The 11229-nt window shown below is 46.6% G+C and overlaps 1 protein-coding gene across 9 annotated transcripts in view; it reads left to right on the plus strand.

The window, feature by feature from the left end:
* The window catches only part of TTC7A (tetratricopeptide repeat domain 7A), a 176218-nt gene extending 166212 nt beyond the window's left edge, over positions 1–10006 (plus strand). For all 9 annotated transcript variants that reach the window (XM_074579665.1, XM_074579662.1, XM_074579663.1 and 6 more), the window contains one exon: positions 9122–10006. In XM_074579665.1, the coding sequence (XP_074435766.1) occupies positions 9122–9343 (222 nt within the window). In that variant the 3' untranslated portion in view covers positions 9344–10006. The remainder of the gene's footprint in view (positions 1–9121) is intronic.
* The last annotated feature ends 1223 nt before the right edge of the window (positions 10007–11229 follow it).

Here is an 11229-nt window from a genome sequence, read left to right on the forward strand (position 1 = left end):
GTTCTTGGGGTGGTCCAGTTGTCTCTGTAGAATAAAACTTGCATCCAGGCTTAAAGACATTGTTCCTTGGCTTGATCTTTGCCTGTAGCAGATGCCTGTCCACTGAGCTCCAACCTGATCTTCCAGAAGATTACTAGCTTTAGTTGTGGTTTCCCATCCACAGACCTCAAGATACCACTGCAGCTCAACTCATCAGTATTGTCCTCATGCTGTGCTTTGCTCTGAGATCAAATTAAAGCCTAGAAATTGTAGAAGTCAAGTTGGTCTACAGCTGAACTCGTAAATAGTATCTCAGAAAGTGCTCAGGGAACTGTCAGAAGGGAGAAAGGGTGGGATGACTATCCCCTTTATACTTCAACCTTCAAACAAGGAAACCAGTTATAATTAGTTTAAATTCTGTGCTATTTAGGCTGCCTGTTATCACACCAAAGACAGGACAGAGTGATAGGCTACAGTAATACAGTGCATAAAATAGTGTGTAGCACAATAACAGAATATGTTGCCTCCTGGTACAGAAGACACAGCTGCACAAACAGGGAGTGGGAAATAGCGAGACTTCCAGGTTTTCAGCAAGCTGTCCTGATGCACTGAGCTGGCCACAGCCAAGAGAAGGAAGCAAAAGTCCCTTCTTGCCAAACAAATGGGAAACATGTAAACATCACAGCTCTCCAGTGTCGCTGGAGCTTTCATTTACACTGAGGTTATGTGCAGTATTTATCAAAAGTCTTTTAAGTATTTATCTTCTCAATGAGTTTCTTCATTCACTTTTAAGCACGTAACAGAAAATGCTATCTGTAATTCAGTAGAATCTCTTTTTGCATGGAGGTTCATGATTTATGAGAGATTTTATGTTAACAGATGATAAGGAAATGTGCTCCTTGCGGGATCAGAGGCACTGGAGCAGAAGCTGGAGGCAGTGGCTGGACCACAGCGGTGCATTCCTGCCCAGCTCGCTCCGTGTTTCCCAGCAGCTCAGCGAGCTTAGTGCTCAGCTGCGATATTGCGCTCTGAAGCTCCGGCTGTGGTTGTGTGGAGGATGTCATTAATAACATGCTATCCCAGAGACTGCCAGTAGTGGAAAACTAAGCAAATTAAGATTTTTTAAATATCTCGGCTCTCCTTTCGGAAGACATCTGCTGTCATCTGCATTGGCATGCTGTGTGCTTCTGTCAGCCTTGTCTTTGCTGTGCTACAGCCTTCCTCAGAGACCTACTAAACTTGCTCTGGCGATTAGTTCTGCGGGACTGAGATTCATAGAGACCCTCGGCAGAGCTGAAGCTGTTATCTAGGAGGGCCTGCTCATGACTCATACGTTCAGACAAGATTTGCTCTGTACAGAGAGGGGAAGATAACACGCATAGGAAATGCGCACATCAGCCCCCTCCTTTCTTGCAAAGCAGTGCATTGAAAGTTGGGGAAAGATTCGGGATTGGCACTGAAGGAAACTTAAGCGGACAGAAGTTCCCTGTTCATCAGCCACAGCACACTGTGGGCACTCAGATTAATTGGGTGTCCAAGTTTTAAGCCTGGACATTCCCCAGCTATATGCAGCAGCATCTTGCTATACGTGTGACAGAACATAGGCACTTGCTCACTATCAAAATAGAGGCAGAGAGCTGTTTTTCCCCCTGGGGGCGATGGCGCTGCTTAACTGCTGCCCTAACTTCTTAAAAATGTTTGCTAGAAGTTAGCGTGTACCCCCTGGGCACAAGAGAGGCAAGTTCTCAACCCTCTTCAGCCTGAGAACGCTTAAACCCAGGACTTCTGCCACCCAAAGGTTGTCCCTTGACCCTGTCCCTGCTCTCTGAGTTGTTCCTGAGTTAATGGCAGATTATTCAATGCAAAATGGCATTAGCAGCTAATGAAGCACAGCAGCTGCTTTCTTTACTATTTCTTATTAGTTTGGGACCTTCTGTTAGTGCATGATTCTACAGACGACATCATGAGCTTGAGCCCTAGTTGAAGCTACTGTGTGTTCCACTGCAACATTACTATGACAACTGCTAAGATCGGGGCTGGAAGAAATCTTGCCTTCCCCAGGAAAAGAGAGCGCGAAACAAATACTGCATTCAGTTAGTCTCAAACATGTGGTCGAGGCATCCTGTTAGGTTTCCTTGCTTGCTGCTTCATCTCCATGTAGGTCCCAGCAAAGGAAGAACTATCTAGAAAATATTCGTCATGCGGCAAACAATTCTGCTTTGAATGAAGCTTAAGTGACGACAATCCAACAAGGCAGAAAAACTCTTCATTCTCCCTAGGCTTGTATGAGCCTCCCTATGAAGAGATCAGAGCCTCCTGGTTTGAAATGCTGCCTTAGGGTTTGCTTTTTATGTCAATAAATGTTTTATCACGTTTAAGCTTCAAACACGGTACAAACATCCCTGCTAACATTTGATGAACTCAGATAGAGACAGCAAGCCTGGGCAGAGGGCAGCGTGCGGCACAGCACAGTGCATCCCTTCGGCGGGGGAGGGGGGCACTTGCCTTGGCCTCACAGGAGGCCTGGGCGAGATGGTTCCTTTGGAATTATCGCTTCCCTTGAAAAACACATTGGCAAGCTAAGGAAGAGGATGTTCCTCTCTTTGGGTCTTCACCACTTTTGATTTTTTCTTTCTTTTGCTTTTTCTTCTCTCTGTGCCAAAGCTACCTCGGTATGGTTGGTAAAGCATAGCCATGTGCCCAGGTCTGTGGTGGCCTTAAGACGTCTCTGTCTTCGTGCTCAGCTAGTCTGTCTCTCCTGATACCTCCTTGCAACCGCACGCTCATCTCTAGCGCATGGAGATGCTGCAGTGAAGTTTAAGCAACAATCTGCTGCTAGGCTGCCTTTGGTACCTGAGCTGCAATCTCTGGGTTGAACCTACTGAGTTGAAACCCACAGGCAGCGCACAAGTGCTACAAATCACGAGGCAAACTCGGGTTTTTGCTTTTCTCAGCACTTGCCAGTTCCCCCCCCTCCAGTGCTGTTCCTTCGTTTTTCTTTTCCACATGCTGCATTTAGCAGTGGCCCTGCCTGCCTTCCCTCTCCTCCCCTCTCCTTCCCCTCCTCTGCTCTATCAAATGCAGCACTTCAGCGTCACGGACTGACAGGGGATGCAGCAGCATCAGCAGAGGAGATGGAGAGGGGGAAGGAAGGAAGGAAAAGCTGCCCTCAACAAAAGAGGCAGCAAAAACACTGAAAGATGAGCTTTTCCTCCAGAAGCGGATCCCAGACACTCTTTGTTAGGGCAACAAATTAAGATACGGTCTCTTAACTCAGTGCGTTTGGTGAGCAGTCCCTGACTGTTCCATGTATTCCTACAGTGTATTTTCAGAGAACAAAGCTCAGACGTGTAGCTCAGGTTCGCCACAACCTGGACTGAATCAGCAAAATGGATGATTAGTTACCCGACACGCTGCCAGCTGCTGCATGGCTAAGGCACAGCACAACAAACACTCACTTCGCTGCTCACAGCTTAAAAAAAAATCCTGGCTCCTCAGAAATGCAAAGGTTATGAATGTAGGGGGAAAGAATTCACAGAGCAATTGGCTAGTTACGTGTCTGTCTTTATTTGAGGAGACCTAGAACTTCCAGGGTTAATCTTTGCCATTTTCCAAAAGGACTGCCTGATATTTCATGGTTTATGCAACAGATTTTGCTTACAAGTTATTCTGATTGCTAAATAATTACAGAAGCGTATGTTGCCCTGTAGCAGTGCGGATTTTTCTGTTACATGAGACTGTTATCACCAAGTGCCAAATGCATCTTGAAAGGCTTTTTGTAGGGTTCTGCTGAATAAGCACACTTTGGAAGAAGTACTTTTCTGCAGCATGCCCTGATCTTGCCAGCTGCTGATTACCCTTCTACTAACTACTAGTGACATGTCCGTATTGCAGATTGCAGTTGGCAGTAAGGAGACCTCATCTACCTTGAAATTAATTGAATAATGCACTAGCAGAAGCCTGACTGCAAAGTCTAATTTATTCTGGAAACTTCTAGGGTATTTAGACAATAAAGGGCAAAAATGCTCTGCTCGACTGAGAAAAACATCAGAGACAACCTCACTTTGGAATTTGAGTCTCATGCAAAGAAAGAGGGAACTTGCATTTAAAGTAATTATTAAAATCAGTTTGTAAAGGAGAGAGTCTAGTCCAGATTCTCCAAGAATGAGATGACCACTCAAACAAACCAAAAAGCAATCCTCCAGGAATGAAATAAAACATTTTTCTGGACATCTCTTTGCGACGCAAGCCCCAGAGGAAAGAACAAGTAAATCTGTGCCACCTTAGTGAAAGGAGACAAGGATGCCAAGACTCAGGATAACTCCCTGCGGCTCATCAGGTGTTTGAACTAAACATCTGCAAAGGAAGTTTTGACTTTCATTACTAAAAATAAACTCCAGCTTGTACGTGAGGCTTATTTTGTAGTCTTCCATAATGTTTTTGCTGGGAATTTTATGAGCTAACAACCTTTAAGGAGGTTTTGTCGAACTCCAAGGAAATAAAGGCACAGATCAGAAATTTCATGACCTTCTGAAGTGGGACTTCAAGTGGGGCTTATGCTCATTTTCTTTATTAGTGGAAATTGAAAACAAGTCACTTTTTTGCTCATCTAACTCACAGTGAAATATGGCTCTCCTATTCTAAAACAAAAATAGCCTCACTGAAGTATCAATTACTAAGTATCACATCACTGAAGGCAAGGGAGTCCAACCCAGAGTCGCTATAGAAGTGGTTTAGGTTTTGTTTTGCATGCAGACAAGGTCAAAAATACCTTTGAAAAAGCTTCCCATGCGCACTCCCCGTCCCCTGAAATTAAAACCGATAAATTCAGGAGTCCAACTGCCAGTGTAAGGCACCCTAAATCGGCAAACCAAATTCGCCACCTGCCCTTTGCCTTTGTGCGCTGCTAGACTGTACCAGCTTCGCTGTGCCACAGCCCTTCACCTCAAATGAATTTCTTCCAGTACTTTCAGCGCCGTCTTTTACAGTCTGGCTTGAAATCACAACCTTCGCTACCCTGCCTCTGTTTACAAGGTCTGAAGTGTGTCTTCAGACCTAAAGAAGAAAATTAAATTAATCTGCGCAAGTTACCCTCAGACCTCCTTGAGTGAGTGAGTTAGCATCCAAGCGCCACACAGCTATATTAACACAAGCAGCACACGAAATGCCTGCGTGTGGCTAGCACCGGCCTGGTGCGAGCCCCAGCAACACGCTGCTCACAGGAGCTCAAAAACAAAAGGATTCCCACACACCTTTTGGTTTGGTTTAGGGATTTTTACTATTTATAATATGCTTGAGTTTAAAAAGAAGGCTGTCCTCATTGCTCCGTAGGGCCTGACTCAGTACCAACACCACTAACAGAGAAGACCATATTTAGAGGTACCTTCCATCTTTGGGAGGAAAATACCCCGGCAAAACCAGAAGACTGTATATTTAGACCATATTTAGGGCCTGACTCGGTACCAACACCACTGACAGAGAAGACCATATTTAAAGTTCCTCCCATCTTCGGGAGGAAAACACCCGGGCAAAACCAGAAGTGCCAGTGCTAGCCAGGAGGTGGCAGAGGAGCGAGGCCACCTTGTACACCCGTTTCTGCCTTAATTTGACAAAAACACAAATACAAACCAAGGAAAAACAACAAAACCCAGCCCCACCCTCCATCTTCAGGAGTAAGAGGATGAGACCCTTAATCACATTCCTGCTTATATTTATACTAATTGCTCATCTTCCTGAGATCTGACTTTATGAAATTATGCATGCACACCAAGCAGATGAGTTTCCATAGAAACTCAGGAACTGAACTTTCATTAGAAAAATCTTTATTTAAAAAAAAATATCTTCCAGATAAAAATGCAAATTGCCTGTCAGTGGGTGGCTTTCTGAATTTATATATAATTTTTTTCTTTTGCTCTGTAGGCAGATTCCAGCTGGACCTACATAGCAACAACATGCAGGCATTGCTTATAGCAAGCCAGACTCCATGGGGAAATAAGAAATTCAGTAGCGAGGAGAAGCTCTCAAGTGCAAATACCTCAGGGAAACAAAAAACTGAAGTGCTCAGTGCTGCGTCTTCGTGAGGCTTGGGGATTGTGCAGCCTCCAGCTCTCACAAAATGCTTGTGGTTTGCAAGGAGCAGGGCGGAGAGGAGGGGAGAGAGGAAAGGCAAAGCAAGAAACTCTCCTGCGCGCAGAATTAATGATGTTCAACCTGTCCTTTAAACATCCAGCAGCATATTTCTGCTGGTTCAGTTAAGCCTCGCTGGAAAGGCTGACACCATCTGTCGCGGCTCACTCTGGGTGAAGGAGTAGGTCTCAGCACTGGGCTTTGGGAACATTTGCAGAGCCTGGGTTGGAGAGGGGATTGCCCGCACCCTGACCCCTGCTTGGGCTGAGGCCTGAAGCACAGCCTCTTTTGCCCACACTGCATGGAAGTCCAGGCGCATGGGCAAGAAGGGGACACGGGGCTGTTCCTGGTCAGAACAAGAGGGAAGCGGGACGGTGGGCATGTCTGGGAAGGGCCATAGAGCTGGGCAGCCTTTGGCACGTGTAAGCAAGGAGGAGCAGGGGGATTCATTACCTCCTTTAGCACATGTTTCCTCCTGTGTTTCTCCCCAAAAACGTATAGCAGTTTTTCACTCATGCAGTATACTGCAGCATCAACAGGAGGCTTTCCGCTGGCTTTGCGGAGCCCGAGATCACCCTTTCTGAGGGTTCACAAATGTTCTTTCAGATAAACTGGCATGCTTGAAAGCACTGAATACTGATGAGCAAATGTTCACATGTGCTGCACTTACTGGTGGGCTACACTTCGGCACCTCCCCCAGGTGAAGACAGTACCTGCGGTTTGCCTACAGCCTCCTCCCAGTGCTGCAAAACAGCTGCAGGGACCATGAGGTGCAAAGCTCTGTTCCTCCTCAGCCACAGGCAAAATGAAACGCAGTGGCTCGGTGCTGGGGAGCCATGGGGGACGAGCCACGCCAGCCCCTGGTCCTTGACCAACAAGGGTGCTGGGGCAGAGGAGGGAGCTGTGCTGCACGAGCAGTTTACGATGAGGTGGATTTCACTGCAGCATTGTTGAGAGGCGCGAGATGTCAGCCAGGCAGGGAATTCCCCTCCTCGTTGGAGAGGGATGACAGGCAGCAGCTGCACGGGCTCGCTGGCCCCTGTGCCTCAGGGGCCAGCAGCCCTCCGGCAGCGTCGAGAGGCTTGATGCCGCTTAGTGTCAGGGTGAGGACAGCGATGGGTCCCCGGCCACCAGAGAGCACAGTCGGCTCTGCTCGGTCAGCGCAACAGGAAGAGCTTTTAGGAAGAGTGGTTTTGAGGTTGAAGACAGACTTGAGCTGAGATAGCTGCCGTCTATTCTTGGCTCGGCAGCAGATTTGCTATGGCCACACTACTTGCCCTTTCTATGCCTCATTATCCCTGTCAAGCGGGTGACTCAAATTATAATTGCACAAATTCCTTCCAGTCTGTCATTACGTGCCTCCGGTCATCTCCGGGCAGATACCTCTAGAGGAACCAGCCTCTCCCATCAGGGTACCTCTGTGCCACCTGCGCCTGCTCACAAGGGGATGATAAGATTAGGCCCCGTTGCCTCATCATTTTCCAACAGAGAGAGAAACCTGAAGAAAAAACATCCCCACTGCACCTTTAGATGATCAGATTTGATTTTGAGTTGATTATTCGGGTCAAGGTTATGGGCAAGAAAGAGGCAGTGAAGCTTTTCACAGTACCGCCTATACTTGATTAAATGGGTGTTTCTTAATTTTTCTCTCAGGCAAAGTACCGTGTTTCTGTATGTATTAGTACTGTCACTGACTATAGGGGTCTTAGTCATGCTGAGGCACCCTGCATCTAATGGCACTTTTGAGAAAACAAACAAAAGCAAGACAAAAGCAAGATCTTCACTAATGCCAAAAGTATCACTGTTCTTTCATCAGAAATTTCTTTGGGTTGTGGTTGTAAGAGATTTCAGGTTTCTAATGTATTTTCATATCCCCTAAAGGCAATTAGACCCATTAAAGGTGAAGCTAATGCTTTTCTTCATATATATGACTGCATCCGCATACTACGTAGTCCCAGGAAAAGCATGAAGTCAGGCAGTCGTCTCACTTTCCAACATTTCCAAGAGTGAGTGCAGGCAGAGGCCGTGCAGAGCTTGGCAGGCAACATGAAAGTGTTGGCTGCTTCTTCCACAGGCTGGAAAAGGCCTGGATGAAGCTGGTGGGAGATTCATCCTGGTGTGCACACCTTCAGGAGGAAGCAGCAAAAATGCCACTAATGCATTGTGGCCAGCAAAGCCCACGTGACCATCTGGGCTTGGTGTGGTTGACTGTCGTATAATTAAAGGCTCATTAGATCCTTGTGGGTTCAGATGCATGCATGCGAGCCCTATAGGAAAACATGTTCTTCCTACGACTTCTTTCATCCACCCGCTCCTGTTCCTTCCAGATGGTTACACCCACTTGTGTCTTTTCTTACCCTAAGGACAGCTTTTTAAACAAGGTTCCTCCATCCTTCTCCTCCCTCACGCTGCTTTAGGTTCTACACTGGAGGGCAGGAGGACAGAGGGCCCACGCTGTTACATACAGCCTGCCCCTAGAAGGCTGGAAGGGGACCGCGTCCCTCTAGTCCCATTTGTTAAGAAGACCTTTCTCTATGGTCAGGATGTAGGAGCTGAGAGACTTTACCTCAGCCTCAGCTGGATGTTCCAGATGTGCAAGAGTTAATTTAGATACTCCGTGTAATTGAACCTGTGTATATTTTCCTGGGGATTAGAAGCCAGTGTAACCTAGTCGAGGAGGGAGGGATGCTTAAAGGGCCTGTAGCCTTTCCTTTGTATAGCACCAGTATACGCTCTCCCAGTAACACGCAGCGGGAGCACTTGCAGAGCTGGATCAGGCTCTGCTTAAAAAAAAAATGTTTTTGCAATTGTTTTTTTAAATTACACATCACAATCAAAAAAAGCAGACCTTAAAAGCTGATTGCTTCTCTTCTCCAGAAATAGGTGGAGAGATTCCCCCCATAAGACTCCCATGCCTGAACTCATACGTCTGCCCAGCTTGCTGGGAGCTCAGGGCGCTCCGTTTCTTCCTCTGTTTTGTGCCGTTGTTAACCGCTTGTCCCTTGTTTGTTGACAGGGGCTGGTGCTGAACAGACTTGGGCGGAGGGACCTGGCCCAGAAAGTTCTCAGAGACGCCATCCGGATCCAGACCACCAGTCACAGGGCCTGGAACAGCCTTGGAGAGGTTTTGCAAGCTCAGGGGAAAAATGAAGCGGCCATCGAATGCTTCCTCACCGCTTTGGACCTTGAATCCAGCAGTCCTGTCATCCCCTTCACTGTCATACCCAGGGAGCTCTGAAGCTTTGCCCTGCAGCTAAGCACCTTCATTCCGCGGATAGACACCAAAACCAAACAAATAAACAAAGAAAAAGCCCAACAGAAAAGTGCCATTGTAGCCTGGAAATCGGCAAAATAATTCCAGGATGGGGCTCAGGCCTACATGCTGAGCTGAGACAAGCCTAACTGTACAAGAATTTGCAACAGGCAGAGATATAGAATGCCTTTTTCTTCACAGGTGCCTGGCTAACCTCCTGTTCAAGTTAGGCTTGAGCTAAGCAAGTTAATCAAGGCTTATTTCAAAGTGTTGGTTCAAGGTGACTGTCTGTAGAATAGGTCATGCTAGAGTACAGCTGTTCTAAGCACTTGCACCTTTCGATTTTCATTAAGGATAAAAACCCCAAGCCCTGAATTAGAGCCCAGACCTGCTCTAAACAGGAGTAAATGCACCAATTAACTTGACCAAGTGGTGCTTAAGCACGTGGCTGCTGCCACACAGATCTGACAGGATAGGAATGACAATTAAATAATATAGACATGCAGTATATGCCGTTTACAGAATTATTTCAGCTATTTTGATAATCCTTTTTCCTGCCTTGCTCTTATGTACTGCATAAGCTCACTATATTTAGTGTGGTACTTGCCTAGACCGATTTAAATTAAAATTTATTTTTTTTTAAAGCTGCTATTGCAGTATGATTCACAAAAGCAGAAAGACCAAAGACCAAATAAGTTCACACTTGAACTAGTATTAAAAACATATATGTATCTCCAATTACATATTTATTGAAAGGGCTTACATGAAATAGCTAGTTATAAACTCAGAGCTTCATTCTTATTAATTACCTATTGCGTCACTTTTAGTGAGGAATATAGCGATTACCAGTATATGGTGACTGAACTTTGTGCTCGACTGCATTACCATTCCTGGCACAAAACATTTCCATATCCATCTTTTCATGATATAAAAGATGGCAGCAGTCTTTTAAGGGAAAGTATGCTGAAGGCAGTGTGTGTATATATGAATTACTTCTGTCTTACAAACCAAATCTTTGGATTGTCTGTAGAAATTTCACATTAGAGGTACAGAGCTGAGCCTTCAGCGGAGCAGGATCATTTTGCCTATCGTATCAGATGTAAGAGTGATCTCTTCCGAGCCATTTGAAGAGCTCCTAATCCGCACAGCCCGCCCAGGGCTGGCCGAGCCGGGGCGGGGGGACGCAGCTGGCATAGCCCCTGCTAAGCTGCTCCTTAGCTGTGCTTGACCTCCCCGGGGCCTCGGCAGCCAGGCAGAGCTCTACCCTGCTGTCACACCACACGCGACAGCCAGCCCCGGATGGGCCAGTCCCAAGACGAAGATGATGCAGAAATGAGCTGCGGGCACTTTTCCACAACAAAAGGTTGGGGCTCTGTGCCCGTTTCTGTCCAAAGAAGATTTGTGACTATTTCGTACGTAGTTTTGCACTAAAACACACTTTGTACTATAATTCTGCCCAGTATTGTGATCCGCAACTAGTTCATTCCGGAAATAATAATATCCTCAGGCAATAAATGAGTAGGGGTTATTTCTTAAAGAGCCTGAGGCTCTGGCAGCAGACTTGAAGTCAGCGTTGTTTACAATTATTTGGAAATCTGGAGGTTAATCGAGAGGTGGCCCCTTGTGCTGCTCCCAGACCGCACCATCGCAGAGCTCCTGTCCCCAGGCAGCTTCAGCTCCTGCCTCCCCTCGGAAGTACACTGCCCTCAGGTTTCTCTCAGCAGCCTGTTGCACTCCCAGGCCAATATATATATATATTTTTTTCCATTAAATCGTGCTGATGCAATAGCCCAGCTTATTCCTCTGTTACTGAGGGATCTGGAGTGAAAGCAGCCCAGCCTCAAAGGTGCTCAGCCCCCGAAGTCTCTGGC

The sequence above is a fragment of the Larus michahellis genome, chromosome 3, assembly GCF_964199755.1.
Source record: "Larus michahellis chromosome 3, bLarMic1.1, whole genome shotgun sequence".
NCBI lineage: Eukaryota > Metazoa > Chordata > Aves > Charadriiformes > Laridae > Larus > Larus michahellis.